The sequence below is a fragment of the Serinus canaria genome, chromosome Z (genome assembly GCF_022539315.1).
Source record: "Serinus canaria isolate serCan28SL12 chromosome Z, serCan2020, whole genome shotgun sequence".
Classification (NCBI taxonomy): domain Eukaryota; kingdom Metazoa; phylum Chordata; class Aves; order Passeriformes; family Fringillidae; genus Serinus; species Serinus canaria.
In genome coordinates, this window is record NC_066343.1 from 74943305 (window position 1) to 74961676 (window position 18372).

The following is an 18372-nucleotide window of genomic DNA, read 5'->3' on the forward strand; positions in this document are numbered from 1 at the left end:
CACAATTTTCCTGGAGGGAGTGAAGTCCTCAGGGGTGGAACCGGACCGAGGGGCTGAGGGCGCTGCCTCCGAGAGATTCCGCCCGGCTCCCTCAGCAATTCCGCCTTCCGCCCTTTTTTCCGGCTCCCCTCAGCGGTCCTGCCTTCCCTTCCCGCTGCCTTCAGCGATCCCGGCTCCTTCTCACCAGGCTCCGCTCAGCAATTCCGCCATTTGTTCCCGCTCCCCTCAGCGATCGCGCCTCCCTTCGCGCCCCATTCTCCTCAGCGACCCGGCCTCCCTCAGGTATCCCGCTTTCCCTTCTCGCCCTCGGTTCCCTGACCGAACCCCTCAGGGATCCCGCCTGCCGCCCTTCCTTCCCGTTCCCCTCAGCAATCCCGCCTTCTTTGCGGCTCCCCTCAGCGACCCCCCCCTCCCTTCGCGCTCGGCTGTCCTCAGCGATCCGGTCTCCCTTAACACCTCCCTCGGGGATCTGGCTTTTCCTTCCCGCTCGGTTCCCTAACCGCTCCTTCACCAATTCCGCCCTTTCTTTCCATTCCCCTCAGCAATTCCGCGTTGCTCCTCGCCCGGCTCTACTCGGCGATCCCACTTTCCACCCTTCATTGCCGCTCTCCTCGGTGATCCCGCCTCCCGTCGGCGCTCCTGGCCTTCCTGCCCTGCTTCAGCACTCCTCCACCTTCCCTTCCCTTCCCTCTCCCACTGTCCTTTATGTCTTTCAGATTTTTTCTTGCCTTTTGTAAACGTAACTTATCTACGAGAGGGGTTTCCCTAGTGAAGGAAAGAACCTGTTTCAACCCGTGCATTAAGATTACATCACCCAAATAAATATGCACTAGGTGGGCGGAGAATATGCAGAATATACAGTGGGCGTGATGACGTGAATTTTACTGTTAACAGATGTAACTTTTTACCCCTTGACAAGCTGATTAGTGGGAACGTCCTCCTCGCACGCTGAGCTGAATAAACAATGTCTTCTAAGGTGAACTCTTATGTCTGTGTTCACAGAGCTCCTAAAATCGAAAAGACCCTCCACACTCCCACTCCCCTCAGAGTTCCCGCCTCACGCCCTTCCTCCCAGTCCCGCCAGACTCACAGAATTATAGTCAAAGGTTGGAAAAAATCTCTGAGATCGTGCCCAACCCTTTGTCATTCAGACCACAGCACTGAGGGCCATGTCCAGGCGTTCCTCGGACACCTCCAGGGACGAGGACTCCAAACCTCCCTGAGCAGTCCCTTCCAATGCCAGAATGTCCTTTCCATGAAGAAATTCCTCCTGAAGCCTAACCTGAGCTTCCCATGGCGCATCTTGAGACCATATCCCCTTGTCCTGTCACCGGTTGTCTGACAGAAAAGACCGACCTTCACCTGACCCACTCCTTTAGTGCCCGGCATAGCGCCCTGAATTCCCCTCAGCGATCCCGCCCTTCCCGCCCGGCTTTCCCTCAGCGCTGACCCCGCTCCGCCCTTTCCGCCCGCCCCGAGCGCTCCTCTCAGCGCGCACGCGCCCTCCGTGCCCTCCCCAACGCCCGCCCGAGCGCGGCGGATTCAAATCGGGGCTCCACCCGAGCTGCGCTAGCCGCGTCCGAGCGTCCTCCAGCCCCGGCCGAGCGTCCTCCTCCCCCTCCTGAGGGAGTGGGACCGGGACGAAGGCCGGAAAGCACTAGTGCTGGGCCTAGTGAAACCCGAGGAGAAACGGGCGCTGCCGCCGGGCGCACGGGTGAGCTCGATCCCCTCAGGCTATCCCAATCCCTCTCGGAGGGTCCCGGTTCCGCCCAGGTACGGAGGGTGGGGGAGGCGGCAGGTCTCTAAGAACGGATTTAGTAAGCGCGGTAGTTTGATAGTATTTTAAGCCAAAAGTGAAAAAAAAAGATGTTTTTAAAGTTTCCAAGTGTGAGCCGCCGGAGGGAGCTGTGTGAGCGCTCAGTGCCGGGCCTCAGTATTAAATGCGGGTTTTTGTCACATTGTATAATTTTTTCTTTTCATCATTTCCTGTCTCTAATAGGGTTAATAATTCTATTATTATAGACAATATAGTAATCGATATATAATGCTCTTTTTGATGCCTCCAGACTTCACTAATAACTCTGGTTATTTTTTTTTCTTAATTATGTTTTTAAAAAAGCACCCCACTTTAAACATCAGTCATCTGATGTAGTCTCCCTGAGAGAGTCTTCTAAAACTGCCTCATACACGCCAGGTGTTTCTTGGTTTTTGCAGTAAATTCCAACTCCTTTTTTACTGCACACTTCAATGTAATAAGGATGCTCGCACTCTTGCTGAGGAATCGCTGCACTGATATACAATACACTGCATTTATCTCCAAATTATCTCCAAATACAATACACTGCATTTATCTCCAAAGTTCTGGGAAACTTATTGCCTTGTCTAGTGCAACTTTTTGCTTCCTTTCCTGCTTTCAATTTAGTAAGATAAAAGAGAATTACTCCATTTACTGTTTCGTTTACACTCCCATTGCTTCTTTGACAGAGCAGTGTCCTTCTAAAAATTTTGCTTTTGTAGGCAATGTTTGCAATGTTTTTGGGTCTTTGGTAAATTCCTGCCTTCATTTTTGCTCCCCCTCAGTGTGATGATGAAGGATATGGCATCCTCAAGCCTGGAAGATTTGTGCTTCCACATCAATATGAAGATTTCAAATGTTAAAAAGTGTCTCCTATTGAGAAACCTAGGTAAACAAGAGCAACAGTGGGGTTTGGCTTGTACTTCACTCCAGGAAAGACACTGAGGGGCTGGAGCCCCAGGAGAGGCTGAGGGAGCTGGGAAGGGGCTGAGCCTGGAGAAAAGGAGGCTCAGGGGGGACCTTGTGGCTCTGCACAGCTCCTGACAGGAGGGGACAGCGGGGGGGTGGGCTGTGCTCCAGGGAACAGGGACAGGAGGAGAGGGAATGGCCTCAGGCTGGGCATGGGGAGGGTCAGGTTGGACACCAGCAGGAATTTCCCCATGGAAGGAGAGGTCAGGAATCCAGCCAGGGAGGTGGTGGAATCCCGATCCCTGAAGGGGTTTAAAAGCCATGTGGCTGTGACACTTGGGACACAGGTTAGTGGTGGCCTTGACAGTGCTCTGTGGGACCTGGTTTTAGAGGGCTTTTCCAAACTAAGTGATTCCATGAACTCTGTTGGCTGTGTGGAGTACAAGGCTGACAGTTTGGCTTGCTGCTTCTCCTGGATGGATATGGTGGCTGAGGAGCAGGGAGTTAGATAATCACTGCTTGTGAAGGGGAGGAAAATGGGATTTTCTTTTTTTCTTGCAGACTTTGTAGCTTAATATTCTCTCTTTTACAGGTAAGGATGATTCCCGCAAGACTGTGCTCCGTAAAATACGGAATGATGTGATCCTTGTACATGATCTCCTGAATAAAATGGAAAACGAAGTTAAACAGCAAGAAAAACTGAGAAATTTGCTCAAAGTAATTTTTTTTCCCTGCTCATAAAATACTGAAAGATTCAAAGAAATGTTTGATATGTGTGTCACTTTTTTTTCCTAGATTGTTAGTGATGTTTGGATGCATGTGCTTACAAGAGAAACTGGGGCTTGGAACAGGCTTGCTGGTTGTTTGTCAGGCAGTTCTCCAGAACAACCAACATTAAAAATTGTATTTTTCAAGGCTTGTACATAGAATCATAGAATTGTAGAATGGTTTGAATTGGAAGGCTCCTTAAAGCTCGTCCATTCCCAACTCCTGCCATGGGCAGGGACACCTTCCACTGTCCCAGGCTGCTCCAAGCCCCATCCAACCTGGCCTTGGACACTTCCAGGGATCCAGGGGCAGCCACAGCTCCTCTGGCCACCCTGGGCCAGGGCCTCACCACCTCCTCAGGGAAGAATTTATTCCTAATATCTAAGTCTACCTTCCTTCATCCTAAGGACATTAAAATCATGTTTTTGTCACTGGCCTTGAAAACTTGTCTTTATCAAAACAGATATTGTGATCTAAAAATTAATTCTACTTATGCATCTTTACAATAGCTGCACAAAGTATTCAATTAGAATATTTGTCTGGTTTTCTACTGTGTGTTTTCAGTGCCTTTGTTAAGTCTTTTGTGTAAATGTTGTTTGGGGAATGGAGGTGAGTTTACCACAGTATCTCGTCTTCACCACCATCATTCCCCAGCCAGACCTTGCTCAGGGTGTATTGCTGAAGTTCCTTTTGCCTGCTCAAATTTCTGTGACATTCTGAGGGCAAGGGAAGACACTCCTTCCTTTATATCTTTACTAGTTTTCCTGGGGAAATTATGGGATAAGGAGGTAAGATGATGGGGAGAAAACAAAGACACCTCTTAAAAAAGCTGAAAATTAATTTAGTTTTGCCCTAATTTCACTTGCTTGATGTTAGTAGGAGATTTCTGATATATTCTGATATCGATTTCAGGAGATGCAGAAGGCTGCTGAGAGAGACCAGAAGGAAGCACAGCACCTCCTTGAACACATTCCATGCTATCTGCCCAAACCAGCCCAGAGCCGGTATGTGGTACCTGAGCCCAGGGGATTCGGGCTGCTCCTGGCACTGTCCAGCTGCAGCGCTCTACAGCTGTGCTCCTTTCACTCCACGTTAACTGGGGAACTTTGGGACCCAAAGTTGTTGTGTCTGTGGATTCTGCAGTTGGCTCTTGTCCAGGCTTGTGCCAGCACCCCAACAAATCTGTCAGGTTAAGTCTATAAAACCCCAGGTTGTTCCAATGGGAGCTTCCAGGGGTAGGTGTGATGTAGTAGAAAGGAAGTGCTTCTCTGAGTCTGGGCGTCCCTTCATTTAGAATCAAACACATCACTTTTGTAACTGCAGTGCCTACTCATCAAAGGGGTAGTGACCCAAGTGCTGGGTCTCTAGAACTGAAGTGCACCACTGCCCTTCCAAATACAATTAGAAACCAAAAATCCTCTAACTCAGTTGTCTTTCTGCGGGACTTTGAATCCTGTTTGTGGTAGTTTTGTTCTCTTTTCCCTAAGGCAATCCTGCATTTATTTCAGCTAGCTATGACATCCCCTTGCCTTGGAGAGTGCTGTGGTAAGAAGCTTTTCAGAGTCAAGTAGCTCAAGTGTGAAAATGACAAGAACATGAATTAACAGTTTTAACAGAACTAATGTTACTTAATTAACAGAATTAATGTTACTCGGAAGGCTTCTAAGACATTTCAACTCTGAGTTTCTCATCTCTTTCTCCGTCCTGTTGGAGCTGCTTTGTTTTATGGAGTGTTGTTAGTGTGTGTCAGGCGGGGTCACTTGCAGAGAAACCCGTGTTATCTGGGGATCCCAGAGTTTCTTTCCCACCTCGTAGCTCGTCAGAAGGCAATGCATTAGTTTGAACTCAGTGCTTCCAGTATGTGCCCTGAATCAACCAGCTTTACTTGCTCTGGTTCCTCATGCTAGAGAAGCCTCAGTCTCAAAACATGACAGACGTATTCCAGCAAACAGGTTAAATGTGTGGAAAGAGGGTTCTAGAAGAGAAAAATGAATGGTATTTTTTGTTAGTGTGTAGCAGTATGGTCATTGGTGTAGGTATTGTATTGAAGCTTTTCTTAGCTGGTGAAGGGATGACTTGTGCAGAAGCTTTTTTCTTATTCTCACCCTTTAGAGATGAACCCCTCAGTTTAGGAAACAGTCTCTCAAAATGTCTCTAGGGGTGACATGTTCCTTTTCAATTTACATGTTGCTTTTTTTCTGTGTGTAAGAATTGAAGTTTTTAGGAAATTACCACTTGGGTTCTGCTTTCCTGTCAAAATTTACTTATTGTGGGAAATCCTTTGTCTTAACTTTGTGTTAGCTCCTGGAAATTGTTTAGATGTAAAGGAGACTTGTTCAGTAATTGTGCCACTTCTCACACCAAAAGATTTTTTGGGATGTTAGTTTCCCTTACAATCTTGTCCTGCTTGTGATTAGGAAGTTAATTGTGATATGACTTTTGTCAGTTCTTTTCTTTCTAGAGAGAACCACAATATGTAAAACCAACCAAGCTTTTCTGATAATTTTCTACAGATTGTGCTCAGCCAGCTTACAGCTGCTGTTCTGTCAGTGTCAGCTTGTTGCTGGTGTGTCTTGAGTAATAATACATTGTATGATGATGCCCTTTGTCAAAACACACTTTCTTCTTTTTTCCCTGTTTTGTCACTTCTTGGTATTCACTGTGTTATGCAGTGGAGGGTCAAGGAAGTGTAAGAAGGGACAAAATTGTTCAAAACCCACTGTATCAGGTGTAAATATGTTTTCAGGCCTCTTCCCCAAACCTTCCTCTCCTGGCCTCCTCCCTTTCTGTTCCTGGATGTGTGGGGCTGTGAATATCAGTGTTGAGTGATTTATATGTTGAGTGAGATAATGCAGAAAGCAGAGGAGCACTTGAATGCTGGTGAGACAGGCCTTGAAGTCCCTGGGAAAATGAAAACACCCACACAGAGAAACTCAGGGATTCATGCTTTAGCAATTGTTTCTCTCCTGTATCCTTGGGTTTTCTGTTCTTGTTTACCAGAGGAATCTCACTGAAATAAAAAGCAGGTTAAATATCTCTCAAGCTCTTTGCATCCCCTGTGTTTGTTGAGATTCAGTTTCTTGTTCCACCAGAGCCAGATTTTGTAAACAAGCATAAGTTTTTCCTTTTCATAGTTCAGGTCAGTGGTGAACTGTGTCTATACCACCTCACTGCAGCAGTTCAGGGGCAAAGGAGTGGGTGGGAACACAAAGGAAGGGTGCCTGGATATGGGAATCATCTAGAAAAGGTTTGTTGCAGTGGGATAGACAGCAGGAGACTGGAGCGTGGGAGGAATGGAGTTTCAAGATGTGAACTTGCTTCCCTTGGTTCTTGTGTTTATCCTTTCATTCCAAACCCACCTGCACCACCACCCAAAATTCACCCCCCTCTCCTTTCCCTCCAGTTTGCTGACATTCCCTGCTAGCTGCAGGGTGCCAGGATTCATTTTGTTGTTGTTGTTCAGATGCAAGCAGATGTTCTTCAGATGATGACATCTGCATAAGTTTGGCTGCAGATGTGCTGGGTTTCAGAAGGGCTCTGTGTGGTGTCCCAGCGCAGAGCAGAGCTGCTCTCGTCCCCATGACAGGGAGCAGATGGTGTGGGAGCCAGCAGGTGGCACTCACTGTCCTCTCCATGGCTCTGCTGTTCCGCGGGGAACACAGCGAGTGACACCTCAAATCCTGCCCCTGGGGGGGACAGATGGGGCACCGCCGTACCGTTCACTGCTGTGGAGTCCCCATGTGCAGCAACGATCTCTTGTGGATGGTCAGATCCAAGCAGAGGACTTTTTCCTTGTCCAGGTCAGCTCTGTACTGCTTTATTTAATTCTGCTGCACATCCCAGTAATGCCCACGTGTTCTGATGACAGTGGATTTGGCCATATGCATCACCTTTGCTGTCCTGCTGAGGAGCAGCTGGGTGGGTGGCTGGCAAATCCCTTGGGGTTTGAGGCTCTAAGCTGAGGGTTTAGAGGAAGGTTGAATTTATAAAATTAATGTTTTAATAATCAGGGATAAATCAGGAAATTCTTTGACTTTTGGATCTTGCCTAAAAAAAATTTAAAAGTGTCTGCTAGGTGGTATAGAATTTCTTTACTTCAAAAGTTTAATGGATGAGTCAGGCTTCCCAAGATTTGAAGTATTTCAAATCTGCCTGTGAAGGCTGCAGCTCTGGGCTGTGTTTTATCTGACAAAAAGCCAGGCCTTGTGTGAAATGTAATGGTACATTGAATTCTGAGCTGTGCCATGCTGCACTTGGACTGCTTCCAGCTCACCTGCTAGCAGCCTCTGGAGCACAGAAACCAAGAGCTGTGCTGAAGTCAGCTGAAGGATATGATTTGAAACAGAGTAGGCTTGCTCACTGATGTTTCTTCTGTGAAATATCACTAATTGTGTACATCCAGCCTAACAGATAGGCCGGAACTTAGGTCTGTGACTAAGCAGTGTAGTGGAATTATCCTTCCTACTTACCTGCTGTTTATGCACGGAATATTCCTTCATTTTACAGCAACATCATGCCAAGTGTGAAAGGACAAACAAAGGCTGTAGAATGCAAAAGTGAGAAGAAACCTGAAAAAGAGAAAAAAACCATTAAAGAAGCAGCATTAATAACCACAGAGGAGTTTGAAAGTGTCCCTGCGTAAGTAAGCATGGCTTCCTTTGTACCCTGGCATATCAGTTTGGGTGGCACACATAGGTTTGGGAGAGTGACCTCTTGCAGAACTGGGGCTGACAGAGATGAAATATTTCATTGGTGAAATATGTCAACAGCTCCAAATGGTTTAAATGTGTTGCTAGCAAACTGAAAATCCAATTAATTAATTGGGCTCCTCTTTATGCTGGTATTGGGAAGATGAAAACCGATCAGTTAAAAACCAAACTTCTTACCTCAAAAGCCACTGTAATTTTATGAACAGAGATTTATTAGCTAACAGGTGAATCCTCATCTTGTTTTGAGAACTGACATTAAAAAATAGAGCCATCATCCCACAACATGGTTTGTTTACATATAGAAAGAAAAACAGGGATAAATGCTGGTTTTATTTGACCCAAATATTGGTTTCTGGAAACTTCAAGTCTTGACTTACCAATCTGTTTTAAGACAGGAAAAGCAATCAGACTTGTTAAAAACAAAGAAATCACTTTGCACTGAAATTCCCAAATTTCAGTGAATAGAAAGCTGTAGGTGTTTTCCCCTAACATCAGGACCTGATTAATGGATATCCTTGTCTGAAGTCTGACATACAGGCATAACTTCTTAAACAGCATTTGGGTGGTATGAGTAAATGTTTCTGCAGGAAGAAGAAATTTCTTTTGATGCCTAAGGCTAAATTGTTATTGAGACTCTAGATTCACTGTGTTCCCTGACAATACCTGTTTCTGTAAGAAATATGGTTTTGAGTCTGTACTTTACTTAAGGCTTTCCAATAATTTTTTTCTATAGCCTTCAAAATTTTCAGGTGAGTAATGCCCATTTTCTTCCTTATACTGAATGTTGAGCTAATGATAAAGGACTTCTTAGAAGAGCATGTGCCTGATATTTTTATTCTGCAGAACATCTCAGGTATTTTGTGGATTTACTTCCTTAGGTAGTTCTCTCCTGATAAAATTATGGGAGGATAAAGCTGGAGCCTGTGAATTTTTGGTCTTTATCTCTGCTGTGGTAAGAAAAATAGACACAGACCATTCCAGCCAAATACTGTTTTAACTTCCAGTTAAGGCGATGATCTTCCACATCCCAAGACAGATGGCAGGACACTTGGGACATGGTTTAGTGGTGGCCTTGGCCATGCTGGGAGAAAGGTTGGACTCGATGATGTCAGAGGGCTTTTCCCACCTAAAGGAGTTTATGATAACCCTTGAAAGTGGAAGATTTTCCTCAGCTGTTCATGGGTGTGGAGGATGGGGACAGAGGCCAGATGGATCCTCTTCCTATCCATTACAGATTCACAAAACGACAGAACAAGCAGAGTTGGAAGGCACCCCCTGTGGAAATGTTGCAGCTGTGTTGGAAGGTACCCATTATGGAAAGGCTGCAGCTTAGACTGTGCTGGTAGAGCTCTAGAAATAATTTAATTTTATTCAGATGGGAGAAGCATGTTTATTCTGTGGAGGAAAATTTACATGAATTTACATAGATCTATTAATCTACCAGTATTTCTGTTGCCTGGCAATGTTGTAGTACAAGATTGAGGGAGTACTTGCAATTTCACATACTGATTGACCAAATCTAAGCAGCAAATACTTGTAATACAAATTCTCTTGCACTGAATATATTCTCTTGGAAGAATGAGAACTTGGTTCAGAGCCCGTTTCTTCAGGTGAGCACTGGGGGTGGGGGGTGAAAAATTGAGGCTGTTTTCCCTTGCTTTATGCTGAACATGAAGGAAAATCTATTCCTAACATCATCAGGCCACTGAAAGGGACACAGGCTTCAGTGACTTCATAGTCCTAGGACTGGGCAGCTGGCATTTAGCAAAGGTACACGCTGTGTTAAGGGGCAGAAGTGGAGCACCCTGATCAAACAGAACACTTTGCACAATAAAAAGCCTGCAAATTATCTTACCCTTCGAATCTATTGCAGGAAGGTGCTATTTGGAGGAAGATAAAGGACATTTCACAGTATCTGTCTTTGTTAACTTTTGACTTTGAGGCAGAGGAAAAGGTTTGCTTTATTCTGTGTCTAGAATTCCTACTCATTTCTGAAAATCTTACTGCCAAAAGCATTTTAGATTCTGTGCATTCATTATAACTCTCAAGTCTCAGAAGATGGTGGCTTGGGAGAATGCATGGCTATTTTAGCCCAACCGTTTTTGAGAGAGCAGGGGGTGGCCATTACAAGCTTTATCTCTTATAGAGTGGTATATATGTGATATATTGATGTTATTCTTTTCTCTGAGGAACACAGCACCATGCTCTGGTTTTCATACCTATAGAAAAAATGCTTTGAAAAAGGGCTTCTGTGGATTAAAAAAAGAAACTGACTGGATCTTTTTCAGAGGAGTTTTGAATTTTATTGCATTTGGAATAGTGAAGCAGATTTTAAAGTTATTTTAAATCTAAATTAAATGCCTGAATTTGGAACTTCTCAACTTTGTATTTTTATATTAGCATACACATGGACTGAAATAAATGTCAGCATTAATGGGTTTGCCAGCCATGGTTGGGTAGAACCATGAGAGGGCTGTGGGACAGCTGGAGTTTTTATGATCCTTAGTTATGCACAAAATAAAAATTGCATTTGGTTTTGACAGGATTTAATTTCAGACTAAAGCAGCTTGGATGCCTGAGGGCTTCTCAAAGAACATTTGTGTTTAGGTTCAGGCAACCCAGTCCTGCCTCTCTGTTTCAGTTTCAGGATGAGCTGAGGTGCTCCCTTGGCTTTATTAAGTGTGTTCACTGCCTGTATGTTGACAGTGGGAGCACAGGAACTTAAATAAAGTTGTTTTGTACCTCTGGGCTGAGCCTTCCTCGCTCTGCACACTCCCCTGTAGTGCAGGGAGGCAAAGAGAGCAATAAACAGCAGTTAATGCACGCAGGCAGAGCCCTGCTGTGGTTACAGGCTGTGCTTCTGCTGTGGCTGCATGTCAGGGGCATAGTGCTGCCTTATTGCTGTGCAAAGTAGAGAGTTTTTACAGCTACAGGATGGCTGCGCCCTCCAATGCTGAATTAATCCAAGTGTCAATAAAGTAGAAAGCTGGTTGCAAGTAACTTAGTGGCTACTGAATTTCAAACTCGGTTTGGAGGCAGAGCAATTGCTTTGAATTCAGTTTTACAGTCTGTAATTCAGCCTGACCGCCTGGCAGGGACTGGCTGCTGTTGAAATCTACAGCACTTGTTCTGAGTTGGCAATTGCAGAATGCCTGTCTGAATTCTGGTTTGGAATACTGAACTTGTAATTGATTATCTACTTCTGCTTTGAATTCTTTGTGTGCTCTCCAAAGATTGAGCCTGTCTGTTCAGATTAAAACGAGGGAGGAATTTGCTGTTCATTGATCTTTTCAGTCTTTCTGTCACACAGCTTTTAGCCACCTGCTCTACTGACCTAGAGCATTCACTCTTAAAATGAATTGTAACACTTGTGTAATTCCTCACATCTGAGGAAACCCATACTGAACAAAACACCAACAGCCAGGTTTGGTTTGTTGTAGCAACTGAATGAAGGCCACAGGACAACGCAGGTTTCAAGGCTGGCCTGGCCTTTACTGCCATTTTTTGGGGGAGAGGAAGGTTGTGTTGTATTTAGCTTACTGCTTGTCATTTGAGTTTCAGAATTCATTTTTGTATAATGGTTTCTCAGTGTGCAGCACAGTTCCTTTTCCTTGAAGGCATGGCTTTACATCTATAAATACTGAATAGCCTTACTTGCAAATCTTCCAATGTTCTAGTATTTCCACATCACTTTGTTCTTTATCTTCTGTTCTTCCTGTACCTCTAGGCTGTTATCAACAGACCTTATTCTTCTAGTACTAGTATTAGAAATGCTCTGAGAGTTCAGAAATGGATGCTGGTGGTGCAGAACCTTATCTTCACAGCTCAGTAGGCTGCAAAGTCAAATACAGAAGGCAACACAGAACTAGTAGCTCTTAAAAAAACCCAAATAATCACAGAATCACTGGGTTTGAAGAGACCTTCAAGATCATCATGTCCAACCCATGCCCTAACACCTCAACTAAACCATGGCACCGAGTGCCACATCAAAAAAACAAAATCAAACAAAAACCAACCAACCAAACACTAACAAACCAACAAACAAATTTTAAAGAAGGGCCCATGGTGGGTAGGGGCTGCTGCGCTCTGGCCCCGCTCCACGCCCGCTGCCTGATTGTTTGGTGCCCTGGCCAAACAATAAATGGCCGTAACATCAAACACAGCTCATTTGTGGTGATAATATGAGCCAAGTTGTGCTCCTAGGCAAACATTTCATTTCGTGCTGTTTTCTGCAAAGTTTATTTTTCTGTGTTTAAGTGGTAAGCTATAAAAGCAACCTTTATTCCATTTGGAAAAGCTTTTTACATCTTAAGCACTGAATGCATTCTGCTTCTTAATTTAGCTTTCTAATATTTTATCTGTCTGGTTTAGGTTTTGTCATGGCCTTTTTACCTTCAGGATTGTTAAGCAATCAAGGAAATGAACAGAATTAACTACTAGATGTATTCATTTATACAAAACAGGAGAAACTGCCTCTAACTAGGAATGGCTCCTTCAGTTAAGGCAGATGAAAGAGAAGAATAAACACAGAATTTTGTGACTTTCTGGTTACTGATTCTTATTTTTATTTGTAGGTATATGAAAGGCCGTATAAAATATGATCAGATTAATGCAGTTGTTCAAGAGCTGAACAAGGCCGTGGTGGGCAAATACAAGATCTTGTATCAGCCTTTGAAGTCTATGAGTGCACCAGTCAGAAACCTCTACCACAGGTTCATTGAAGAAGAAACTAAGGATACAAAAGGTTTGTTTTGTTTTTTTTCCTTTGTTGGTACCAAACTGGATGTTACAAGAGAAGTATAAAAATACTCATCTTTTTTTCAGTATTTTTGACTGAAGAGTGTCCCATAATGATTGGTTCACTTTTTGATGGTTTTCCTTGAAAAATGTGTCCCTTTGATGGTGTGTCATGGCAGAAAGTTTGATGCACAAAGATTTAGTTTGGAATCACTACAAGTTTGGGAAACTCTTAGTTTGATAACCAAACCATAGAAATGTGTTCTCAAGTGTTAAACTTGGTTGGATATGAACTATTAAAATTTTGTTTTGAAGTTGGGAAATCTGGCTAATTAATTGTGCTGCATTGGCTCTGTGGAAGAGGTAAGTCCATCTGAAAATCTTAAGAAGTTTTCTCCTCTTAAAAGCATAGAGGGAGTGAAAACCAAAATACCTTTCTTTCAATTGACAAATTGCACTTACTGGCTAGTTTTTCCAAAAACCTGTGGCACAGTAAATCTCTGATATTAAAATCTCCTTTTTGGCAAGCCTTTCCTCTTGAGAACAAGTATGTAATTATTCCTGGAGGGGCGCAGTGCACATGTCAGCTTGGGGGTGTCCTTAGAATGCCCTCATGTTTCCAAGTTCAGGCATGAAGAGTGGAGCAAACTGTCTTCTGTCTCACATAAAAAGAGCTGTCTCTGACAGCACTATGGCACCCACCTGTTTTAGCCCAGGAGAGAATGCTAAACTTCTGCTCTGAGCATTCACTGGGTACTCAGGAGTGCCCTGAAGATAAACTGCAACCCTTCCTCCCTCCCATCCCTCCCTCCCATCCCTCCCTCCCATCCCTCCCTCCCTCTTCAAGACTCTGGATATTACAGTATGATGATGACAACATCAGTGACTTCTGGGTTCTAAATGCAGCTTTTCTGTAGGGAGGGAATTCTGATCTGATAGACATGTTGGCACTTTATTTTGAGACCTGTAAGATAAACACAGAATCACAGAATGGTTTGGTTGGAAGTGGCCTTCAATATTAGCCACTTCCACCCCGTGCCATGGGCAGGGAGGCCTCCCACCATCCCCGTCTGCTCCAAGCCCTGCCCAGCCTGGCCTTGGACACTCCCAGGGATCCAGGTACAGCCACAGCTGCTCTGGGCACCCTGGGCCAGGGCCTGCCCACCCTCCCAGCCAGCAATTCCTCATTCCCAAGATCCCATCTGTGCCTGCCCTCTGGCCCTGGGAAGCCATTCCCTGGCTGCTGTCCCTCCATGCCTTGTGCCCAGTGCCTGTGCAGCTCTCCTGGAGCCCCTGGGGGGGCCCTGGCAGGGGCTCTGAGGTGTCCCTGGAGCCTTCTCTTGTGCAGGGGAACAGCCCCAGCTGGGCCAGGCTGGCTCCAGAGCAGAGGGGCTCCAGCCCTGGCAGCATCTCCCTGCCCTCCTCTGCACTGGCTCCAGCAGCTCCACGTCTTTCTCATGCTGCAGTCACAGGGCTGGACACAGGACTCCTGATGAGACCTCAGTTGCCATACAAAGGTCATTGTTGTAAAGGGCTTTATTAAAATCATTCTAAGCACATGCAGCTAGATAAATTCATGTGACTGACTTTTGGTTTGGGCTGTGGTGGTGTGGCTTATCTCTAAGCATGTTTTGCCTCAGTTGAACAGCAGCTTGCATTAATCTGGATTTCTTAAAGTAGTGGCTTCATCAATTTAATTTACAGCACAATTTTGGTGTCACTACTCCTATCCTTAGGACAGTTGCAAAGAGTTTGAGCCCACAGCTGTAGAAGAGAGGCTGAACACTAGAAGGGCCCTCCTGGGCCTGGAGTGCTGCTCAGTCTGCACTGTGATCCACAGCAGTCTTGGCTGCAGTGACGAAGCCATTCTAGCAACCTGGTCAGAGAATTTTTCTGTTAGCTGCAAGGCTTAAGTCTGAAAAACTGAAGTGCTTAATTTCTTTAAGTACCTGAGAGATGGTCTTTATTTCTTGTTTATCTTGGGAAGTTCACTTAGGAAACTAGGACATTCAGCATCTGATAGAGCGTGTGTAGTTGTGTGGTAGATGGTTTTGTTTGGTTTTTTTCGTGATTAATCATTTAGAAAGTCTAGAGGAAAAGTCCTGGCAGGCTGTCAGATGGTTCTTATCTGGCCAGCACAAAATGATTAAATGTCTTTCTCCATTGCATTTTTCAGGATGACGTTCTGCATTCATTGATTTGTTTGTTTAAATCTCTCCTGTGAGTGTCTCTCTGCTTAGGAGCCCCAGTGGTTCTCATCCTGGGACGATTGCCAGCTGACCTCTTCTCTGATTTCAAGATGAGAGTAGATGCTGCCTGGTTTATCAGGGTCACTTCCAGCCACTCAGGTGGTTCAGTGAGTTTAGCTGGTTGTTTAGCTCGTGGACCAAACTACTGCCCTTCACCCAGCTCTGATTTCTTCACAAAAAAGATCCTGCTTTGCTGAATGTTGCCACTCTGGATTGTGAGCAAATATAAGATGGAATCTTGTTTTATCAAAATTCAGGACATTCTGATGCTCCCCAGGATGTAACAGACTGTGAAGGCAGCAGGCAGGTTATGCCTGGCTTCCCAACACTGTTTGGGTGTGTTAGTGTCCCTGGAAGTTGTAAATGGTCTCTGTTTGAGACCATTTTCTATTTTGAGCAGTAAAGCAGCTCTTCTTTCTTTTCCTAGTAAACAAACTTCCTACTTCTCATCTGTATGAGGATTTGGTGGCGTTACAAGCTCTGAGATTCCAGCAGAGTTCCTCTCAGGGGAAATATCTCTAGATTTTGACAGTTATTGTCTCTGGAAGATTCTACTCCCTGTGAGACACATGTGTCACCAACTCTCATGAGAGGCTCAGGCTGTGAGAAAACATGATCTGTTATTTCTCAGCTCTGTCTAAGTAAGATTTTGGGGGACATTGCACTTACAAACATAATTCTTGGACCTCAGTTGTCTTCTGGCAGCTTCGGCTTTCCAGCTTGTATCAGCTATATCCCAGTGAAACTGGAAGGACTTAACAGGAGGAAGAGATGCTCCATTTTCTCTAATGGAGCACTGCCTCAGTGTTAGGGATAAAACAAGGAGGGAGAATGCAATCTTCTTTTTCTGAGCTGAAACACCCCTACCCTTGTGTCCTCCTTCCCATTAGACTTGGAAGCATGATAATTCAGGAATCATTTAGGCTGGAAAAGGTCTTTAAGATCACAAATTCCAACTGTCAGCCGAGCACCATGTTCACCATGTCATACCATGTCATCCAGGGGCACATTCACATGGTTTTTTGAACACTTCCAGGGATGGTAACTCTACCACTGCCGTGGGCAGCCTGAATTTTACTGACAATTTGCTTGTAGAAGTAGTTAATCAACTACAAGAAGGGGGGAGCTCTCAGCTTTGATGCAGGACTTCACTGTGCCATTTTCCTGGAGACACAGGGACGATGCTGTTGCAAGTGATTAGTCTTTTCCTGTGATTTTCTTAAGTAATGACGGATTATTCTTTTCTAAATCTGATATAAATTAAGGGAATGTGGGCTGCATAGCTCTGATGCATGCAGGGCTCTGTCCTTATGGCAGAGATCTAATTCCAGAACATGAGTGCCTGCTGGGAGACAGACCTCATGGAGTGGGGCCTGTGGATGATGCAGAGTGTCTGAACTTCTGGGGAAGGCCGGCAGTTCTCTTTCTGATGACAGGTTTTAAAAGTAGAACAAAGTTCCCAATATAGTGTGAAGCTGTCCTACTGACTGTAGAATTATGAATTGCAGATTGTGGAATTATGAAGAAGAAGCTGTGCTGTCACTTGTGGAATGCTGAGTGTATCCCACCGCAGAGTATTTTCTGTAACAAAACCATTGTTTGTTTTTCAGGAGCATTTTTTATTGTGGAAGATGATATCAAGGCATTCACTCAGCTGAAATTGGATAAGAGGTTCCACAGCATCCTCAGCATCCTGAGGCACTGCCAGAGAGTGAGAGAGATTCGTGGCTCGGGGCTCATCCGCTACGTCATCTGCTAACAGCTCCCCTGCCTGACCTCACACCCTGCCCTGCTCTCCAGACAGCAGCACGGAGGGACAGGCAGGGGTTTTCAGGCATCTACCCTAAATTAGGAGTTGCATTTAAGGATTTGAGTTTTGCTTTTTGTTGAGGGAAACTACAAACCCAAACCAGAAAGTCAGCTGGGCACATTTTTTGTTTAGTATAGTTTGAATATTATATATATAAATCATAAAATAATAAATCAGTAAAGCAAAAAAAGTAAAGTTCTCTGCATGTTAACCTGTGATGGTTAAGCTAAGAATAGAAAAAGAAGAATGATAACAAAGACTTGTGACTGACCGAGACAGTCTGGACAGCTGGACTGTGATTGGCCTTTAATTAGAAACACACATGAGACCAATCACAGATCCACCTGCTGCATTCCACAGCAGGTAATCATTGTTTGCATTTTGATCCTGAGGCCTCAGCTTCTCAGGAGAAAAAATCCAAAGGAAAGGATTTTGCAGAAAATATCATGGCTACATTTCACCCTTTTTATTTTAATTAAAATTTTATTTAAAAACAAAAGTGTTTGTGATTTTGTCTGCTGGGCTCATGCAGAATAAAGGACAAACACTTAGGAGGTTTTGTGTTGCTAATCAAAACCTCAATCAAGTGCTGATGTGGAATGATCAAGAAAATTCTTCAATTGTAGAACATCAAATTCTATCCTATCACTAAAACAATCTTACAATATAAGAAAATGCAAAACAATGCAAAGAAAGTTCATTACTTCAAGTCCAAACGGCTGAGTTTCAGGAGAAAGTTCATGGACTGGAGATGTTCCTCTCTGACATCTCTGCAAGTCCCTTTTGGTCCTGAAACAGGCTTGCAGAATCCTGAAACAAAGAACTGCTGAAGAAAATCATCAACAGTTATCAAAAATCCATTGACAGTTATCAAACAATTTTGAGAAAATTTCTGAAATGTCTCGGCCACAGCCCTTAACTGAACCACTTGGGCTGAGGCTAATTTTTGGCTTTTCAATGCTTTTGAGCTGCGAGTTAGCTCTTTCAACTCTTTTTTTTTTTTTCTCCAAAAGAGCAGCAGCAGAGAGGAGCCTCTGAGGCCCTGTGGGGACCCTGGCCCCTGTGGCAGGATCAGGAAACCCAGGCCTGGCCCACAGAATGGTGGCCCAGGTCCTGATGGGGGAAGCTAAGCCCCCAAACCCAACAGCACGAGTGACTGAACACTTCATCCCCTCTGAACCGGTGCAGACCAGCGGCCGGGGAAGAGAAGCTTTCCCAGGGATCATCACCCCAGATCTGGGGGTGCTTTGTCCCCACAGGAAGCGAGCAATGCTCACTTTCCACTGTTTCTCTTCCCTCTGCAAGGCAAATGCAAAAGGTATTCCTTCTTTCTGCCCCTCGCTACCACTCCCACCCCCTCTGGGCTCAGGACCCGAGGCAGAACTTCCAGGAGCC

The 18372-nt window shown here is 44.7% G+C and overlaps 1 protein-coding gene across 3 annotated transcripts; it reads left to right on the plus strand.

The window, feature by feature from the left end:
• The first annotated feature begins 86 nt into the window (after positions 1-86).
• On the plus strand, positions 87-17473 carry SKA1 (spindle and kinetochore associated complex subunit 1). Of its 3 annotated transcripts, none has more exons than XM_050986855.1 (7): positions 87-282; positions 2581-2684; positions 3297-3421; positions 4385-4476; positions 7979-8110; positions 12756-12925; positions 16778-17473. In XM_050986855.1, exons 2-7 carry the CDS (start codon positions 2585-2587, stop codon positions 16924-16926), a joined length of 768 nt encoding a protein of 255 aa, XP_050842812.1. In that variant the 5' UTR covers positions 87-282; positions 2581-2584; the 3' UTR covers positions 16927-17473. The 3 variants fall into 3 exon arrangements, with proteins under 3 accessions (XP_050842812.1, XP_050842810.1, XP_050842811.1); XM_050986853.1 differs by lacking the exon at positions 87-282 and adding an exon at positions 1490-1773; XM_050986854.1 differs by lacking the exon at positions 87-282 and adding an exon at positions 1490-1714.
• The last annotated feature ends 899 nt before the right edge of the window (positions 17474-18372 follow it).